This window comes from Gossypium raimondii, chromosome 5 (assembly GCF_025698545.1).
Source record: "Gossypium raimondii isolate GPD5lz chromosome 5, ASM2569854v1, whole genome shotgun sequence".
NCBI classification, from domain to species: domain Eukaryota; kingdom Viridiplantae; phylum Streptophyta; class Magnoliopsida; order Malvales; family Malvaceae; genus Gossypium; species Gossypium raimondii.
In genome coordinates, this window is record NC_068569.1 from 52,103,228 (window position 1) to 52,124,741 (window position 21,514).

Consider the following 21,514-nt stretch of genomic DNA (forward strand, 5'->3'; position numbering starts at 1 on the left):
TTGTGGATTTTGGGGATTTTGGGTTTTGAGTTTTGGGTGGTCTAATAAGAAGATAGCACGTTTTAATATTGTCGAACTCATATCCTTCTACATTGACAACAATACCCATGGCAATTAAATAAATACTCAATCTACAATAACTATATTTATTTTTTGTTATACCTAATACAAGTCATTTACTAGTATATTAGACATTCTTATACCCTGCTTTCCCATACTTTCCCATTATTATGATGATGATGATGATGATGTTACAATTGAGTGGCAGTTGTTTTAGTTGTCACCTGACTATTAAGTGGCACTTGTTTTAGTTGGTACAATAATAATTTTAGTCCTCAAGTTTTATATTTTTGTTAATTTGACCTTGATTTTGTATAAAATCATAAAAAATTAAAAATATTTATAAAATAGGAAAATGTATATAAAAACTTTAAAAATAAAATCTTGAATATGTTGTTGAGTAACTGGACTGTATTGAGAAATAAAGAAATTAAATTATCATTTAAAACCTAATAACAAATGAAAAACAGAACAAATCAATGTTTCTTAAAACCAAATTAGTAATATTTTCAAGTTGAATTGCATGCCCTAGAAGAATACCTAAAATGATATTACAGAGGCTTATGAAATTGACCTTGATGCCATTTTTTAATCAAAAGAATGCAAAACATACCACAAAAAATTTATTTTTCAAACTCAATTCAAATTTTCATTACATTTAAATTATATAAAAGCTACGTCAAGAAATAGAAGAGGTAAAACATAGAGGCATATCATTTTCTTAATGTTTTTATATATATATTCTTTTTAAAGAATGGGTATTGGATATTTTGATATAAATAATATGGAGAAATTTTGAAGGGCTTAAAAAATTACCCTCATTTTCTCTCACTTTATTTAATTTTGAAAATTTTATCTATTTTATTTAATTTTAATTTTATAATGTTCTAAAATTTTAAAAATAATTTTATTTTTTACCATGTTATATATTATCAAGATCAAATTGATTGAAAGTATAAAATTAAGGATTAAATTTGTTATTATTTCAATTTAAAAGTACGATAGGTAAGAAATTGTCCAGAATCCAAAATTGAATACTGACAACTTCAACAACGCAAATAATTTAGTAATGGGGTGCCAATAACTATACCTAATGCAACTCCTTTACTTGTATATTTTATTTCAAGTTGCAACTTATAATTATGCATTCTTATAACTATTATTATTATTATTAAATATTATTCATTGCCAACTTCAATGATTTTGTTTTGATCTCCAACGTCTATCACCATATTTCAAGCTAATTTTCTTTCATTTGCTTAATCCATCACATGCTTTTCTTTGCTTGATTCATGACTATTGTTTTCGAAATTGTTTTCTTTTTGCTCACCCGATTGTTAAGTGGCACTTGTTTCACTTGATATAATAATAATAATTCTAGTCATCAGTTTTTATATTTTCTGTCAATTTGACTCTGATTGTGTATAAACAATTATTGAAAGAAACTCAAAATATTTATAAAATAGAAAATGTAGATAAGATTTCTAGAAAATAAAATCTTGAAGTTGTTGAATAACTAAATTGTATGAAAAATAAAGAAAATTATGATTTAATAAAATCCAATAACAAATTAAAAACAAAACAAAACAAAACAAAACAAAGTTACATTTTGCACCTTATACTTGTTCATAATAGCTAATATTCACATAATTTTTCAATTCAGTCCATTTTAGTGATGAATTCACTAAATTCTAGTTATAGCTAAACATATAGATGAAATCAAGTACAATTTACACATAATATAAAACCAGATAGTAAGTTTCATATTTAATGTCACACCCTAATACAACTCATTGACTTGTATATTTAATTTCAAGTTGTATATTGGCATGACGGATGGATGGGCTCTTATAGTCCTATCTGGTGTGTATTGGCGGGACAGAGATGGTGTGTAGTGGATGGGGGTAGGATTTATTTCTATTTCTGTATTTGCATCTGCATTTGTATCTGCATCTGATTCTATATATGAGATTGCATCTGTATCTATTTCTGTAATTGTTATTGTATTTGAGTCTATTCTGCCTGTTTGGGTTGAGTTACACACTAAGCCTATAAGCTCACCTAAGTTCTTTGACTTCTCAAGTAATCGGCATACTGAGGACCAAACGACGTACAGAAGCTCAGATTGGGTTCTAAGTTATTTAAGTATGATGGTTCATTTTTTTAAATTATTCTGGACTTTCTAGATTTTTTGGGGGGTTGTAAATTTGTTTCTGCATTTTGCTTTACGTTTTGGTTTATTTAGTTGAATTTAGTAATTATTACTTAAAACTACAAAGTTTTGTGTTTTGCAAATTAAGTCACGATTTTTGAAATTTAATACTCTAAAATTTCCGCTGCAAAATAAAGTAACCATTTAAGTGTTTTTCTATAATAAAATAAATAGTTTTAATGAGTGTTTTCTTAAAAACTGAAAAGTGATTTGCTAGAATTAATAATGCCAAAACACACGATTTCAAATTCAATTTCTAGGTTTTTAAATAAGCTAATGTAATTCCTCCAAATTTGGCCATAACATTTAGGTCGGGTTTGGGATGTTACAATTTTAGTCCCTAATTTTTATATTTTTATCGATTGACCACGATTTTATATAAAATTATAAAAAACTCAAAATCATTTATAAAATAGAAAATGTATATAAAATTCTAGAAAAATAAAATCTTGAATATGTTGTTGAAGAACTAAATTGTATGAGAAATAAAGAAAAGTATCATTCAATAGAATCCAATAACAAACTAGGCACATAACAAAATAAAAAAGTTAGATCATTACATACTTCCTCAACGTTTCTCGAAACCAAATTAGTAATGTTATCTAGATGAGTTTCATGCTCTTGAAGAACATTTAGAACCGGTATTACAGAGGCTTATGAAATCGACCCGGATGTCATTTTTTTTAGTCAAAAGATTAAAAAATATACCACAATTTTTTTTCAAACTCAATTCAAAATTTAATTATATTTAAATTATTTTTCATAACCCAAATTGTAAAAACAAATTATGTTTCTTCTTCCATGGTCGAGTTGGGCTTGGACAAGGTTTTTATGTCTTGAGCCATTACAACTTGAATTCAATTTAAAAAAATATATTTTTAAATTTTAAATTTAATTAAAAATATAAAAATGTTTTTTAATATTTTATTATTTTCTGAACTCTCAAATGGACTTTTCTGGGTTGACTGAGCTGGACTAAAAATGGATTAGGCTTGAAAAAGTTTTAGATTATTTTAAGAGTATATCAAGGAGTCTAAGAATTACAATTTTTTAAAAGGTCTTAATAACACTAGAAATCTTATCACATGATTATACGTGTGGAAATCACGTATTTAGAACACATATTTGTGTTTAAAAGAACATACAATATATAATGAAGAGTATAATTGAACTAATTAATAATAACACATGAAATATGTATGATATAAAAATAAAAATTAGATTAAATTGAGAGTAAAACAAAATCTAAACACAAAAACACATCATATTAAGAATACTAAATGAATACAAATGTTTATCATTATTTTGTCTTCAATCCCGAGTTGGTGATGCTAAATCAATAACATTATTTACATACACAAGTATATAAAAATTTAGAACACAAATGTTTATATGTTATAAAAGCATGTATGACATGTACATTTCTGACATTTGTTAATTCTGCATGTGTATTAGGATGAGATTTGTGTTTTCGGAGGAAGTGTGGGAGTTTAATTCATTTGCCATATTTGGTCGCTCAACCACACATATTTCTGCATTTGGCAATGAATCACGTAATGATTTGGCAATTAGGCTACGAATATTTTGAAAAGTTTCATATCGACACTAAGCGGTGTATAGGGTTTGATGGGTATTTAATACCCTATATGGTGTGTAGGGATGGTCGAAGATGGTGTGTAACGGATCGGAGTAGGATTGTAATCTACATCTGATATGTTCTGATTATGATTTTATATATGATATATGTTTGATTGACTTCCAAAAGCATGTTTGAAAATTATATCTGATATTTTTACTCTTATAAGGTACACATTAAGCTTGTAAGCTCGCTCTCAGTTTCTCTTATTCTTAGGCAATCCTTAGACTTAGGTGGGTCGGTGCGACTAGAGCTCGATTAATTATCTTCTTGTTATATTTGTTATTTTAATTTGGTTTATTCTATTTTGGTTTTTAACTGTTTTTAAGTTTAGGTTTATTTTCTTTTTATTTATTTATTTAAACATTCACTATAGCAAAACAGGCTTTTAGCGGCCTTTTTTTAGGCCTATAAAGTGCCGCTAAAACTATTTGCGGCACTTGTGTCACTATAGACAACGCCACTAAATTTTGTGGCGTTTATGTGAAAAAAATGCCTCTATAAAACATGACCTTTAGCGGCGCTTTTATCACAAACGCCGCTAAAGGTCATGCTCTTTAGCGATGCTTTACCCACAAACGCCGCTAAAGAACATGATTTTTAGCGGCGCTTTTATCACAAACGCCGCTAAAAAACATGACCTTTAGTGGCGCTTTACCTGCAAACGCCGCTAAAGAACATGACCTTTAGTCATTGCCTTCTTCAAGAATGTGCTTAATATCTTAACTGTAGTGTATGGCACTAATGGCATAGGCATTATAATGAACACAAAGATTGGGAACAAGGCACTGTTCTCCTCCGAAGCACCCATATTGACCTTCTTACTTCAAAAATAAAATTTAAGGAGATCTTTTTGCTTTATATAACTCTGTGACAACAATTTGAGAAACAATCAACCAAGGAAAATACAGATAAAATCTTCAATTTGAGAAACAATCAACCAATTCTACTTTGGCAAAAAAACAAAATTGAATTATTATACTATAAATTAACTAATTAAAGTTTGGCACCAAAATTACATTTACATTAAAACTCATCAAAATCAAAATAAAATCATTATTGAAATTATTTCTCAAATAATTAACCTAAAACTGGAACCTATTAAAATTAAAATATGAGGCAGATTCCCTAAGAAGTTAGAACAAAAGCAAATATACCAAATTAAAAAAAAAAAACCCTAATAAGAACCTGAATGAGATTCACAGCGAGGTCAGAGATGAAGAAAAGAAGGCCCAATGGGACAATAACAGTTGCCGCTGCAATCGCCATGGACAAAATAGCCAAAGAAGCGACCAAGATTCGCAGAAAATGGAGGGTTAGCAATGAAATTTTCTTGAAGAACAGTTTCGACAACAGACGAATTTGAGAAGACAACAAATCCAAAGACACAAGGTCTCCCCGTGACCTTATCTCTCATAACAACAGTCTGCAAGATAAAATAAAGGGGAAAAAATAAAGGTAGGGGTAGGGGAGAAATGGTTTGGGAAAAATAAAATGGGCAAAAAAGAAAGAGATTTCTAGTGGGATTTCTGGGCGTGGGGGAAATCAATTTTGGGAAAAAGAAGGGGAAAAAAAGAAGTGATTTCATTTGAAATTTTGGGATAAAAAAATATAATTACAAAACGACGCCGTTTTGCAAAAAACATATTTGTGGCGTTTGGAAAAGAAAGCCACCATTGCTCGACTTTTAGCGGCGTTTGGACAAAAAATGCCACTATTGTTTACCTTTTGCGACGTTTTTTTCATAAACGCCGCTAACACTCGACTTTTTTACAATTTTTATATTGAATTATTGTATCTTTCATATAAATTTTAAATAAATAATTTTTTAAATTTTAAGTAATATTTAAAAGAATTAGATAAAATTATAATTTTTAGTTTTTGTATTTCATTTTTATTTGTTATAATTTTGTCCTATCCAAAATAGATAGTTACCTATCCATATCAATCATTACTTTTTTTATCAATTTTTTAAATCTAATATTTAAATATATCAAATGGTTTAGATTAAATATTTTAAAATATAAAAGCATTAATTGATTGTATAAAATTTCATCATTTAACAAATCAAGTAAACATTAAATCCTAAATCATTTAATATATATAAAGTTTATCTATTATCTCTTAAATAATTTAAACTATAATCACAATTTTAATAAATTAAAATTAAAATTATTTATTTTACAACTATATAAGAAATTATTTAATATATAAATTAAAAATATTAATTAATCTAAACCCTAAATCCCTAACCCCTATCCCTTAAACCCTAAATCATAAAACATAAACCCTAAACCCTAAACATCTAACCCTTAAACCTTAACCCCTAACCCCTAAACCTTAAATCCCAACCCTTAAACCATAAACCATAAACCATAATCCCTAAACCCGTAATCCATAAACCTTAAAATAGTAACTCATAAACCTTAAACCCTAAACCATATACCCTAAATCATAAACCCTAAACTATAATGATAATTAATTCAATATTTTAAAATTAATACTATCTCTTTTACGATATATAAGAAATTATTTAATATATAAATTAAAAACAATTAGTCATGTACTCAAAAAACTTTAAAATTATTTTAAATAATAGTATTTTAATTTTTTTCATTTTTAACAAATATTTTTCTATGTTTTTACTTTCAAATTTTTTCTATGTGTCATTATTTTTTTCTGAAGAATTTAAATATTCAATTAAAAATAAATTTTATTTTAATTAATATAAATAAACTAGTTAAATAATAAATAGATAGATAAAATGTTTTTTGCGGCGTTTTTCAAAAAGCGCCGCTAACTATAGCTCAACATAAAACGACGGCGTTGTGCTTAATTTTTTGCGGCACTTTTTGAAAAATGCCGCTAATAGATTGAGAATTAGTGGCTTTTTTCAAAAAGCATCGTTAATTCCACTAAAGCTCAACATAAAACGGTGGCGCTGTGCTTAATTTTTTGCGGCGCTTCTTGGAAAACGCCGTTAATGGCGACCTATAGCGGCGTTTTTCAAAAAGCGCCACTAATGCCACTAAAGCTCAAAATAAAACGACGACGTTGTGCTTAATTTTTTGCGGCAATTTTTGGAAAACACCGCTATAGATCGCCATTAGCGGCGTTTTTCAAAAAGCGCCGCTAATGCTCGATCTATAGCGGCGTTTTTATTCAAACGCCGCTAAAAACCTATTTTGCTATAGTGATTTTTGGTTGGTTTAGATTCGATCTACAAAATGTTAAATTATATAGCAACAAACCATGTTTTCAAAATCGGACTCAACTAAGAATTTTCACAGCAAACGTAAGTGTTTTACGAGTAAATAATCGACAAATTTATCGAAATGGTTAAGAAGGATATTTTCCGCAAATAAAATCAAATTTTAATTAATAAGAGCTAGTATTGTTTTATAAGTTGAACAGATTCGACCAAAACGTATAAAGCAGGTTTGTGGTGTTACAATTTTTATCCTCAATTTATTTATTTATATATATATATTTATCAATTTGACCTCGATTTTATATAAAAAATTAAAATCATTTATAAAATAGAAAATGTATATAAAATTCTAGAAAAATAAAATCTTGAATATGTTGTTGAAGAACTAAAATATATGAGAAATAAAGAAAGGTATCATTTAATAGAATCCAATAACAAATTAGAAACAAAACGACATAAAAAAGCTCAGTCTCATGCTCTTGAAGAACATCTAGGACTGATATTATAGAGACTTATAAAATCAACCTGGATGTCATTTTTTTGTCAAAAGATTACAAAATATACCACAAATTTTTTTTTCAAACTCAGTTCAAATTTTAATTACATTTAAATTATTTTTCAAAATCCAATTTGTAAAAACAAAATGTGTTTCTTCTTCTATAGTTGAGTTGGACTTGGACAAGGCTTTTATGTCACGAGCTGTTCCAACTCGAATTCAATTTAAATAGTAAAAATATTTTAAACTTTTAAATTTAATTAAGAATATAAAAATATTTTTAATATTTTATTATTTTATGAACTCTCAAATGGACTTTTCTGGGTTGGTGAGCTAGGCTAAAATGGATTAGGCTTGAAAAATTTTAGATTATTTTTAAGAGTATATCAAGGAGTCTAATAATTATAATTTTTTAAAAGGTTTTAATAACACTAGAAATCTTATCATATGCATATACGAGTGAAAATCAAGTATTTAGAACACATATTTGTTGGTAAAAAGAACATACAATAAATAATGAAGAGTATGATTCGGATCTAATTAATAATAACACATGAAATATGTATGATATTAAAACAAAATTAGATTAAAGAAAAGCTCAAAAATAGAATTTGGGTCATTTTGACAAAACAAGCAAAAGTTAGTGACAAAATTTATCATTAAACCTAATTATTATTATTATTATTATTATTATTATTATTTAATGCCAATTATAATGGCTGACAGCAAAGAAAAAATTGAGAAAAAGACGGATTTTTCACTCATATCCACAACATTCGTCTTTTTATACATGTGATTATGCTTTCCCGTTAATTATTAATTATTTTCTCTTTCTTCTTCTTCTTCGCATGCTTTCCCATTAATTCCCATCACAATTTTGCTTATTTCTATTTTCACCTTCTTCTTCACTCTTTTTAATTTCTTTTCATCTCCAAGGTCTATCACTAATTTTCAAGCATCCAGTCAAGGTCATTTTCTGTCATTTGCTTCATTCATGACTATACAATGATTGTTTTTTATTATCAGCTACTGTTATAGCAGCTAGCTTTGTAAGATAGTCAAGGTAATAAGATCTGAAGCAATGATTCCTCTACTGATTATCAATTTTAAGACGTACAGGATGATCAGCAGACATAGTCTACTATAGATACAAATTAATACGAAAAGAGCTACCCAGAAGCAATATAATGTTGAAATCTCATGCTGTTGGAACATTTTACCTCTTAATATTCTGTAATGCTCTTGCACACTTGAATCTAGCATGTTATATAGTTTTAGAGGTTGATTCTGGATATACAATGGTGACCAGAATTTCATCATGTTTCTGCCTGCTACCCATCCATAGCTCCATCTAATAGACGCCATTGCTTGAAACTTGCATTCATGCTTACACTGACATATCAAAAAGCCAATACATTCACAGATTTTCATTCTCTGCTACTGTTATATATGATTGCATTGCAGGGACATAGCAATGGAGTACGTAGAGCCTGTTGTCGGCATTGCAAATTGTCTCGGAACTCCTGTTTGTAAATATTTGCAATATCACAGAAAGCTGAACGATTATGTGAGAAACTTCAAGAGGATCAGAGATGAATTGAATTGCAAAATGGAAGATATAGAACTGCAATTGAAAGCAGAGCTTCTTCGTCCTCTGGGGAAGATACCGAAGAAGGGAGTTGAAAATTGGTTGAAGGATGTGAAAGAGATGATTAGGGAAGCACAAGTTGTTGAAAACAAAGTCAGTAATGGGAGATATCTTTTTCGTGCTTGCAACGGGAAGCTGATTGATGAAAAGTCTCGAGAAATGCAAGAATATCTCGATAAAGCTCCTAAAGCCTCTGAAGGTCTTGCCATGGATGGTCCAAGTGCTGGGTTGCCACTGGAAACATCAGAACGAGTTGGAGAGGAAGCTGTCAGAAAAGAGATTTGGGCGTGCTTGACGCAGGAGGAGGTAAGCAAGATTGGGGTTTGGGGGATGGGCGGCGTGGGTAAATCGACCATCATGAAGCACATCCACAATGATCTATTGAAAGAACAACGATTTGAAAGGGTGGTCTGGGTTACTATATCAAAGGAGTTCAATATTGTGAAGTTACAAAATGATATTGCAAGTGCATTGAATGGAAAGATGCCCGAAGAAGCAAACAAGGTCAGACGAGCAGCAATCTTGTCCGAAATGCTGAAGAGAGCAGGAAAACATGTTCTAATCCTAGATGATGTGTGGAGTGAAGTCTCGTTGGAAGAAATTGGGATCCCTAAGCCAAGTAGCAGCAATGGGAACAAGTTGGTGTTGACAACCCGTGTGGAGCAAGTTTGTAAGTCTATGGGCTGTAAGGTGATAAAAGTGAAGCCCCTTTCGGAAGAAGAGGCATTGATACTATTCTTGAGTGAAGTTGGACCTAACATAGTGCAAAATCAAACTTTAATGCCAACTTTGAAGCTTGTTGTCAAGGAATGTGCAGGTCTGCCTCTTACAATTGTCGTCATAGCTGGTACATTGAGAGGAGAAGATGACCCTCTTATTTAGAAAAACACCCTCAGGGAATTGAAAGAGAGAATAGGGAAAGTGAAAGAAGCGGAAGATAAAGTGATCGAGAGTTTGAAAGTTAGCTTCAATCACTTAAAAGACGAGAAAATGCAGCATTGTTTCTTACATTGCGCATTATATCCTGAAGATTATAAAATTGGAAAGGTTGGGTTAATTGAGTGCTGGATTGAAGAGGGATTCATAGATGATATGAGTACAAGACAAGAAATGAAAGATAAGGGCCATGTTATTTTGAAGAAATTAGAAGATAATTGCTTGTTAGAAAATGTCTCGAGTGAAACAGTGAAAATGCATGATGCAGTGAGAGACATGGCATTGTCGATCACAAGAATGAATCCTCGATATATGATACAAGCAGGTTCGCAATTAGAAGAGTTACCAGAAAAGGAGCAATGGAGTCCGGATATTGAGAAAGTGTCACTTACGTATAACTCCATATCAGAAATTTCCATAGATGTGCTACCCACAAAATGCTAACTGCTCACAACGTTGTTATTGCAGAACAACCTTATAAAGAAGATCCCATATTCTTTCTTCACAAACATGCCTTGTCTTAGTGTTCTCAATTTGTCCTTCACAAGGATCGAGAGTTTACCAAATTCCATCTCTGAACTAAAGAACCTCACAACATTGTTGCTTGTTGGCTGTAATGAATTAAGAGATCTGCCATGTCTTTCGATGCTTCAAGAATTGAAGAAGTTGGACCTTAATCAGACTGAAATTGAGGAAGTACCTGAAGGCATGGATATGCTGATAAAGCTAAGATATCTTGATCTTCAAGTGTTCACTCTGAAAGGGATACCCGCTGGACTTTTACCAAAACTCGTTCACCTTCAGCACTTGGTTTTTCATCATAAAAATGAAAAAACAAGTCTAAAAGCAGAGGAGATGGAACCATTGAAGAAGTTGGAATGCTTTACATGACATTTCGAAGACATCAGTGAATTCAATAAGTTCATCTCCTCGATGCAACAAAGTAAGAAAAATCTCATCAAGTACCATTTACAAGTGGGCTCATCTTTTATGCTTGCTACAAGAGATAAAGCAGTAACAATTGGAGGAGTCCAGAATTGGGAAGGTGAGTTAATTATGCACCCAATTGAAATTCAAGAGTTGAATATTTTAAAGTGCGACTATTCGAGAAACTTATTCGATGATAATTCTTCCTTCAAAAGTGCGATTGACTTGAGGGTTTGTAGGGTTTGGGAGTGTGAAGGGATAGAGTGTGTTGTTTCCCTGTCCTCGTTTGCCTCTTCTTCTGCTCATCCATTTCAGAGCCTCGAGGTGTTAGATCTTGGAGTTCTGCCAAACTTGAGTGCCCTTATTATGAAAGATGCAGAAATAGGTTCAGCAACAACATCAACATTGGCTCCGTCTACCACCTTTTCCCATCTTAAGAAAATTTATGTAGGGAGATGCTCAAGTATGAAGACGTTGCTTCCACATTGGTTGCTTCCAAACCTCCAAAACCTGGAAAAAATACAGGTGGAGGATTGTAGCCAGCTAGTAGAAATATTGGGAGCAGAAACATCAGAAGTTGAAGAAAAAGGGAGTGATGCATTAATCAAATTCCATCTTCCCAAATTGAGAGAACTGGAATTGTGGGTATTACCAAATTTGAAGAGCATATGCAGCAAAAGTGGAGTGATGGTTTGTGATTCTCTCCAACTTATCCATATTACTAGTTGTGATAAACTGAAGAGAATTCCTCCATCTGTTCCCCTTGTTGGCAATGGGCAGCCATTTGCATATGCTCCACCTTCTCTTACCATCAGGTCATGGAAAGACTGGTGGGAATCGTTGGAGTGGGATGACCATCCAAACTTTAAAAATGTTCTTCAACCCCTTTGGAAGGATAAAAGGTATGAACCATTTATAGTTTAGTTTATTTTTTAATTTTTATAAATCTAATTTCTCCATTTTAATAAAATTTCAGGCGTATTTGGTGATGATGTTGAAGAGAAAGATAAAAGGGTTGGTGGGAAAGAAGGATAGTGCAAAAGAGAGGAGAAAAGGAATGATGGAAGGAAGAGGTTAAGATTAAATAAGAAATCAAACTGCCTCCACTTTTTAAACATTGTCCCTCTTTTACCATTCCTTCTATTCTCTTATTCTTCTCTAATATATATATATATATATATATATATATATATTCCCAAAATAACCTTCTAAATATTTATTATTAAAATATTTATATCAATCAAAATAATTTAAGGTGAGACAAAACTACAATCATAGTTTTATTTCCAATAAAATTTAGGAAAGTATTGTAAAAAGACATAATATTTTTTAATTTCCATGTAAAATTTCTGGAAACATTAAGATTTAAAAAATAATAAATGCTTGTTTTTTTAAAACTTAATATTTATTAAAAAAATTATAATTGGATTCATTCATTCATGTGTTTAGGTCATGTAACTCACTGTTTACAAAATAAGGATCACACGGACGGATGACACAGCCGTGCATTAGGCCATGTGAGACACACGGGCAAGCAAACAGGTGTGTGTCAGGTCGTGTGAGGCTACACTGGTGTGTGGGCCTGTTTACGAAATTTTTTCATTTCCTAAACTTCGTTTGAAATGAATACAAGCCTTCTGTGAGGCCGTATGAACTAAATTAAATTGTATAAATTGATATTCTATGATCTAAAATTGAGTACTAATAATCTGCGTGCGTATTGTGTATGACCAATGTTAATAGTATTGATCTACTGTATTCAAGCATGAATTGTATCTGAATATTCGCATCTGTATTAACTGTCATGTGAAGTCTGCATATGCATTGGGTGGAAATTGAGCAAGAAGGAAGTATTCCATTCTGACACAATGATTAAATCACTGTCATATGTACTCTGATTTGGCAGCTAGCCTGTAATTTCTGAAACACGTCAGACCGACCCTATATGTTGTGTAGGGTTGGATGTGTAATAAGTACCCTATTTCATGTGTTAGGTTGGTCGGAGATGGTGTGTAATGGCTGCGATTAAGAAAATTGCATATGTCTTGTTCCATTCTGTATCTGATTATAGTTTGATTTGATAGTTGTCTGTATGGTTCTGATCCGTAAATGAATGAGCTATTTCCTAAGTCTAAATTGACATTTGCACTTGGACATCTACTGGTTTAATCCACACTCTATTGAATATGTATATAGTTGGTTTCTTTATGAGATATTAATTCATTTTTGTTGAATGAATTATAGGTAAATCACAGGCTTAGATGAGTTGGTGGATGGGGAGCTCAGTTTCAGTATTTTAAACTGTTTAGTAGTACTAGTATTGTTAGTTGTTTTTCGCGTTTTCAATTTAGTTGGACGATAAACCAAATTTCTTGCCTTGTTAGTTCTTTAAATCTTATATGACTCTGAAGGATTTTAAAGCTAAGTTATGAAGTTGCTTTATTATTATTATAGTTCGTTGTAACCCTCTAGGCTTGGCCTTGTCGTCTAGACCGAGTATGGAGTGTTACATTCCTTTATAATATTTAGCAATGCCAACAATGTTAAAATTTGGCCCACACGAGGTTAAAACGCTTGCAATTAATTTTGTTTTCAAATTTCACTATGTACTTGCTCAGTCTGATAAGATCGAAAAAGTTTTTCATCTATCAAAACTAGTGTTTTAAAAATTATACCGGATTAGTCAATTGGATATGAAATCGGTCTAGAGATAGGAGTTGAACTGGTTGACTTGAGAGCCAATACAAATAAGTTGAACCAAGCTAAAGAAACCAATTGAACCAGTTCTCTCTATTTTTTAATCTTTATGAAATTTTAATATTTTAATTTTAGATAAAGAAAATATTATCTTTTTATCTTTTTTTTACATGAAATTTTTTAATTGATTATTTTTTTTAAAAAAATAGGCTTAACAGTTTGCCTAACAACAAAAGTACCAACTTGGGGAAAATATAGTTTAGGTAGTACTTTTAACCAAAAAATATTCAGGTACCAAAATGAGAAAAATGATAGAGTTTAGGTACCAATTTATGAGTTAAACCTTTTTTAAATGGATTTAACGATTTGACTTACTATTTGACTAACAAAAGTATCAACTTAAGAAAACAAAAGTAGTTTATAAACCACTTGTGAGAAAAAAACTTTAAATATCAAGATAAAAATATATATATAATTTAAATATCAATTGATAAATTAATTATATTCAAAATAATGGTATTTTAGATAGCAAAGGTATTGAAAATTTAAAGTGATAAATTACCTTTATCATTATAAATAAATACCACAATTTCTTTTTAAATAAAATAAAATTTTAGTTTAAATATCATTATTTCTTCCTTCAACAATCATTCTATTCTAAAATAAAAATAAAATAAATAAACAAAAAAACTTTATTATATAATTTAATCAGTTAAATTTAATCAGTTAAAATAAATAAAAAGTAAGACTTGATGAAACACTATATATAATTTAATCAATTAAATTTTATTATTAATTTTTGTATTATGTTGTGTATTTAATTTTTATATTTTAATTTGATTATTTTAATTTTAATTTTAAAATTTTAAAATTTCATGTGGTAATAATTAAATTTATTAAGTTAAATTATACTATTTCTAAAAGGGTTAATGCACTATTTACCCTTAAAAATTGTACTCAATTATCACTTTGATACTTAAAGAATTTTTTGTACCAATTTTGTACACGGAGTTTCTAACTATGAATCACTTTGTCTTACTTGTTAACTGCATTAAAAAAAGATGATGTGGCGTGCTCTCAGCATATCACGTGAGTCAATTCTTATTTTCTCAAAATAAATTCTAAAAAAAATGAGAACAATAAAATAATAATAATAATTGAGAATTTTCTCAATTTTTTAAAAATAAAAATATGCAAATTTATAGCAAATTCCTAAAATTGAAAAACTATTTACATTTTTTTAAGTACAAAAATTCAAAGAAAACAAATAAAATCTATAAAATTTTAACAAATAAAAAATGGAAAGTTGTATAAAATTTTCAAAATAAAAACATATTTCTTTTTTTAAAATAGATAAAAAGAAAAAAGAAAAAAATACAAGAATTTCAAATTTTTCAGAAAAAGCTTAAAACAATTAAAAATCAGAAAAAAATAAATATATTTTTAAAATACATGAAATATAAAAAAAACTTTTATTTGGAGATAAATACAGAAGGTTTAGGGGTTGAGCCTCTAGAACATATGAACTGGAATCTGAGCGATCAAGGCAAGGAAAGCAAAGTTTCATAATAACCACCAGAGAGTCCCCTTCAATCTCCACCGAACTAAACCCCATCTCCTTTGCGAATCAAATCTCTTCCACACTCACCCATGCCTCCGCTACCAAAGGCGTTGAAACATACTCCATCCAGAAGCAGGTTGCCCCAATTAGAAGGCCTAAATGATTCAAGGTCATGACCCTTGCACATGCAACCCCCCAAGTCCCTATGAAACCCGATATCAAAATTGAGCCGCATACAAGGCTCGACCGACAGTCACCATGTTTGGAAGGTTGAGTCCTTTTGTCAACCATGCACATCGAGTAAGCATCCTAGCCTTCGAACATGACCCAAAATAAAGGTAAGAAGCTCTGAATTTTATTGTCGCTTGCCCTCATACACCAAAAGGTTTATTAAATACCAAACTGCCTAAATGGTGACAATTATTGTTAGACGTTGTACAGGAGAACTACCACAAAGCAAATCCCACACCCAACAAAGAAAAGAGTCGTTAACCTCATCCACATGCCAAGTGAAACCAAGGCTCAACCAAACGCAGCACAGAAATGGACAATCACGACAAGCATGAAGAGATGCTTCACCACCCGCACCACATCGAAGGCACATCTAGTCACCTCGAAGGTGTCACATGAAAAGATAAGCATTGGTAGACACATAGTTGTTTAGGAATTTTGACACTATAATTTTGATATTTTCCTATGCAGGAATCTACCAAGAGTTCTATAAATGTCATTGATGTCTTAACCCACATTAATGTACTTGTCCTTCATCGAACTAGGAAAACCATGCAAAAGGAGTCAATAGCTACTCTGAACCGTGTACTCTCGAGAACCTTCTAAGCACCAATGCAATTGTCAAAGGCCTCCTACTATGGCAAAGGAATGAATAGGATCGTACGAGCCTCTAAGGCATCAAACGTTGATAGAACAACATCCTCATTCAACATATTCATATTTGTGTCAATCAAATCAGCAACCTAATTAATACCGTTGACTCGTTGTGACTCCACTAGAAATGGTCGATCACTAAAGTGCCATGACATGTCACAAACTAAAATCTCATTCTCGTTCCCCATCAGCCAACTACAACCTTTGACGAGCAGGCCTTTCGCCGCCCAGATGCTCCTCCTAATAAAAGAAGGTTTGCTCCCTAATGTCGACTATAGGAAATCATCACGCAAAAAATATTTCGCCTTAAGAACCCTTGCCATTTACAAAAATTATCCCTATTTAAAATTTTCTTAGTAAAAATGTTAATAAGAGGATTATAAGACATATTTGAACTAAAAAAATAAAGATTCATTAATTACTATATTTGTATTAAGCAAATATTTTCATTTCAGCATCATATCAAGAATGCAGTATGATGCATGGGTCTTGTATTAAAACCTTGAAAAATAAAATATATTTTTGCTATGATCATTCTCACACCCATCAATCATGCCGCTTTGGGGTCCATGATTAACTAGTAAGAACATGGAATACATCCAATCAGTTCATGAATCTTAATTCTCAAGACTCCACAGGAACCAATGATCGTTTAACGTTTAGCCATCATCTCTAGCTTAAATATCGTTTTTTGGGAAACTATTTCATAAGAGAAGATCTTAAGTATGTAACATTGACTCAACACCCATCATGAACATGCTTTCATTTATGAGTCATCTTGGGACAATTTCACTAAGATTCATGCACAACTACTCATCCTGAAAAGTCAATCTCATCCAGTGAACCCACATGATAAAGTTTATCTTGGGACAATTTTTTTTCTTTTACCATGCTATCATTTAAGGACCATCAATGGAGGTCACAGGTCTTGTTAAAGGACCTTCTCCCACTCAATATTTTAAAATAATATGAAAGGTTTTTTATCCCATGTTTAAAGAATGATCATACAATAGTCCTAGTGACATTGTTATCTAATTTATATGACATGCTTCCCATATATGCATGACATGCTATGACAATTTTACAATATTCACATTCATTTATTCATAAGAATCAATCAATCATGAAACAAACAATTTTGATTCTTCATAGTTTTTCCTTTGAGGGAAAACCAAATAAGTGAATGTGAACCGTGCACTAGGTAGGGTCTTAGGAAAGGGAGGTGAATCAAATTTGACCACTTAAAAACCAAGCCTTCTAATACCACACTTCTCACGGTAGTCGAATAACCTAAATGAGTGAATAGAACAATACAACACATGCATTTTCTCATTACCACACTTCTTATTTTTTTTAATTGATCAACTGCGGATCATCTCATATATATATATATATATATATCACAATTGTAACATTACATGATATAAATATTAAAAACAATTATAAAACAAAAATATAAGGAGGTGAGTAATTAAAATAAAATTGTCAACCAAGGTTTCCATGGTTTTATTCTAGAAAATAAAAGAAAAAAATAAAATTACATAGTTATTGGCCACAAGGCATTCTTTGGGTCTTCAACTGCCTATTGGCCACAAGGCATTCTTTGGGTCTTCAACTGCCATCGCTCTATCTTTTCCTCATCATGGACTCCTTTTGGTAGAACTGCATTTAACTCCTCTGAAGGTCGTGCCATGGATGGTCCAAGTGCTGGGTTGCCACTGCCAACATCAGAACTAGATGGAGAAGAAGCTGTCAGAAATGAGATTTGGGCATGTTTGATGCAGGAGGAGGTTAGCAAGATTGGGGTTTGGGGGATGGGCATAAAAAATTATTAAAATAGATCACTGCTAATTCTCTCTTTTCTTAATTGGTAAGTTTCTCTCTTGAAATCCTGTTATTTCTTTATTGAATCCATCGCATATCATTTGCAAACCGATTTCTGTACAGTTTGTTTGTTCAATTTTTCTTTTTCCAGTTTTTTTTCTTGATTTAGATGGAATATTCTTTTGTAGCATTTGAAGAGTTTCTAAAAATTTTAGGGTTTTCCTAAATCTAACTTTCTTGACACCATGTGCGTGTATAAATTTCTTTCGTGGAGATTATTTATCATGTTTGTGTGTTTCGTCTCTTGAGGTTGAGCTGTTTTTATTTTCAAAAACAAATATTTATTTTCTTTTGCATTTATTTCTAATATCACCATAAATTTTTTAGGGTTGTCGATTTTGGGGATTTTGGGTTTTGGGTGATCTAATTTGGGGATTTTGAGTAAGGGTTTTGATTTTGGGGATTTTGAGTAAGGGTTTTGATTTTAGGAATTTTTATTTAGGGTTTTTAATTTTGGAGATTTTGGGGATTTCTCACACCGCCCTCCTCATCAGCTTTAAAGCCAACAAATCTATATCTAGGCTCATGCAAAAAGTCACCAGAACCCATGTTTGAAACCTCTGGTCACTTCCGCCATGCGGATTGCATCGAACTGATTGACGACTTTATCAAAGAGCTCCAAAAATCTATATGTAAATTTTTTTCATATCAGATGCTCCAACTTTGTGCTCATGAGTGATCTTCAAACCTAGGTTAATGCTGCCCTGACGGATGAAGATACTTGCATGGATGGATTCTCAAGCAAGGCCATGAATGGGTATGCAAAGATGATGGTGAGGAAACGAATTATTAAGATCACACGTTTGACGAGCAATGTTTTGGCTCTCATTAATAACTATGCTTCATCTCAGATCCTTCATTGATTTTCTTGATAAAACTTTGATGGCAAGGAAAGTATTGTGTTTCATGGATTTATGTTCAATATGGGATTTTATGGTTTTCAAACAGGGCACAAGTTTTTAAGGTACTGTAGATTGTGTTCTCAACTCTATGTTTGTGGTTCTTGATTTTTGCAATCGTATCAATTTGAATATGAAATTTGTGTTCGTGTATGTTTAGGGTTTTTATTATTTTTTAATAATTTTAAAATCATTTGCTGACGTGGTATATAAAAGAAAATAATGTTATGTTAGTATTTAAATTCATTTGGGCTGTCATGTCAGAGGTTAATGTTGACCATTAGACAACTAACGGCAACATCAACCTCTATGTTAAAAATAAACCAATTTGTTAGAAATTTAAATTTTGCACTATAAAATTAATTTTTAAAATTAACTATTCAATTTGTAATTGATTTTATTAAAGTAAAATATTCACTAATGTTTGAAAATGTTCTCCATGTTAATTATACACTTGATTGTTTTTTTTAAATTATTTAAGAATTCAGTTAAATGGTAATCAATTTATATTAAAATATCAGTTTTATTGGTTGTATTATTTCATTAGTGTTCTTATAATATTACACGGATCACACGGATTGATGACACAGCCGTGTGTTAGGCCATGTAAGACACACAGGCAAGCAAACAGGCATGTGCCAGGCTGTGTGGGGCTACACAGGTGTGTGGGTCAGTTTACGAAATTTTTTCATTTCCCGAACTTCGTTTGAAATGAATACAAGCCTTCTGTGAGGCCGTATGAACTGAATTAAATTGTATAAATTGTTATTCTATGATCTGAAATTGAGTACTAATAATCTACGTGTGTATTGTGTATGACCTATATTAATAGTATCGATCTACTGTATTCAAGCATGAATTGCATCTGAATATTCGCATCTGTATTAACTGTCATGTGAAGTCTGCATATGCATTGGGTGGAAATTGAGCAAGAAGGAAGTATTCTGTTCTGACATAATGATTAAATCACTGTCATATGTACTCTGATCTGGCAGCTAGACTGCAATTTTTGAAATGTGTCAGACTGACCATATATGGTGTGTAGGGTTGGATGGGTTATAAGTACCTTATTTCATGTGTTAGGTTTGTCGGAGATGGTGTGTAACGGCTGGGATTAAGAAAATTGCATATGTTCTGTTCTGTTCTGTATCTGATTATAGTTTGATTTGATATCGGTCTGTATGGTTTTGATTCGTAAATGAATGAGCTATTTCCTAAGTCTAAATCGGCATTTGCACTTGGACATCTACTGGTTTAATCCACACTCTATTGAATATGTATATTGTTGGTTTCTTTATGAGATATTAAATCATTTTGTTGTTGAATGAATTACAGGTAAATCACAGGCTTAGACGAGTCGGTGGATGGGAAGCTCAGTTTCACTATTTTAAACTGTTTAGTAGTACTAGTATTGTTAGTTGTTATTCGTATTTTCAATTTAGTTGGACGATAAACCAACTTTCTTGCCTTGTTAGTTTTTTAAATCTTAAATGACTCCAAAGGATTTTAAAGCTAAGTTATGAAGTTGCTTTATTATTATAGTTCGTTGTAACCCTCCAGGCTTGGCCTTGTCATCTAGACCGGGTATGGATTGTTATACTCCTTTATAATATTTAGCAATGCCAACAATGTTAAAATTTGGCCAACATGGTTAAAACGCTTGCAATTAATTTTGTTTTCAAATTTCATTGCATACTTGCTCGACCTGATAGGATCGAAAAAGTTTTTCATCTATCAAAACTAGTGTTTTAAAAATTATACCAGATCAGTCAATTGGATATTAAATCGGTCTAGAGATAGGAGTTGAATTGGTTGACTTGTGAGCCAATACAAATAAGTTGAACCAAGCTAAAGAAACCAATTGAACCAGTTCTCTCTATTTTCTAATTTTATGAAATTTTAATATTTTAAATTTAGATAAAGAAAATATTATCTTTTATCTTTTTTTACATGAAAAGTTTTAATTGATTATTTTAAAAAGAAATAGGCTTAACAGTTTGCTTAACAACAAAAGTACCATCTTGGGGAAAATATAGTTTAGGTAGTACTTTTAACCAAAAAAATATTCAGTACCAAAATGAGAAAAATGATAGAGTTTAGGTACCAATTTATGAGTTAAACCTTTTTTAAATGGATTTAACGGTTTGACTTACTATTTGACTAACAAAAGTATCAACTTAGGAAAACAAAAGTAGTTTATAAACCACTTGTGAGAAAAAAAACTTTAAATATCAAGATAAAAATATATATATATAATTTAAATATCAATTGATAAATTAATTATATTCAAAATGGTATTTTAGATAGCAAAGGTATTGAAAATTTAAAGTGATAAATTACCTTTATCATTATAAATAAATACCACAATTTCTTTTTAAATAAAATAAAAATTTAGTTTAAATATCATTATTTCTTCTTTCAACAATCATTCTATTCCAAAAATAAAAATAAAATAAATAAAC

General features: G+C 30.9%; 2 protein-coding genes and 1 pseudogene across 2 annotated transcripts in view; 2 read left to right on the top strand and 1 right to left on the bottom strand.

Moving 5' to 3' along the window:
- Window positions 1-10,279, top strand: part of LOC128040986 (probable disease resistance protein At1g52660) — a 38,704-nt gene extending 28,425 nt beyond the window's left edge. Inside the window, exons 2-3 of the mRNA XM_052630222.1 lie at window positions 8,552-8,583; window positions 9,080-10,279. Coding sequence (XP_052486182.1) covers window positions 9,090-10,145 — 1,056 coding nt within the window. The 5' untranslated portion in view covers window positions 8,552-8,583; window positions 9,080-9,089 and the 3' untranslated portion in view covers window positions 10,146-10,279. The remainder of the gene's footprint in view (window positions 1-8,551; window positions 8,584-9,079) is intronic.
- Window positions 1-21,514, bottom strand: part of LOC105766491 (proton pump-interactor 1-like) — a 97,053-nt pseudogene that overhangs the window by 48,130 nt on the left and 27,409 nt on the right.
- Window positions 10,533-13,577, top strand: LOC128040987 (disease resistance protein At4g27190-like). Its single transcript, XM_052630223.1, has 4 exons — window positions 10,533-12,028; window positions 12,103-12,199; window positions 12,576-12,668; window positions 13,371-13,577. Exons 1-2 carry the CDS (start codon window positions 11,133-11,135, stop codon window positions 12,113-12,115), a joined length of 909 nt encoding a protein of 302 aa, XP_052486183.1. The 5' UTR covers window positions 10,533-11,132; the 3' UTR covers window positions 12,116-12,199; window positions 12,576-12,668; window positions 13,371-13,577.

What these genes read in the sequence shown, in the direction of transcription:
- LOC128040987 (XM_052630223.1), top strand. Translation starts at nt 11,133, where the DNA reads ATGCAACAAAGTAAGAAAAATCTCATCAAGTACCATTTACAAGTGGGC.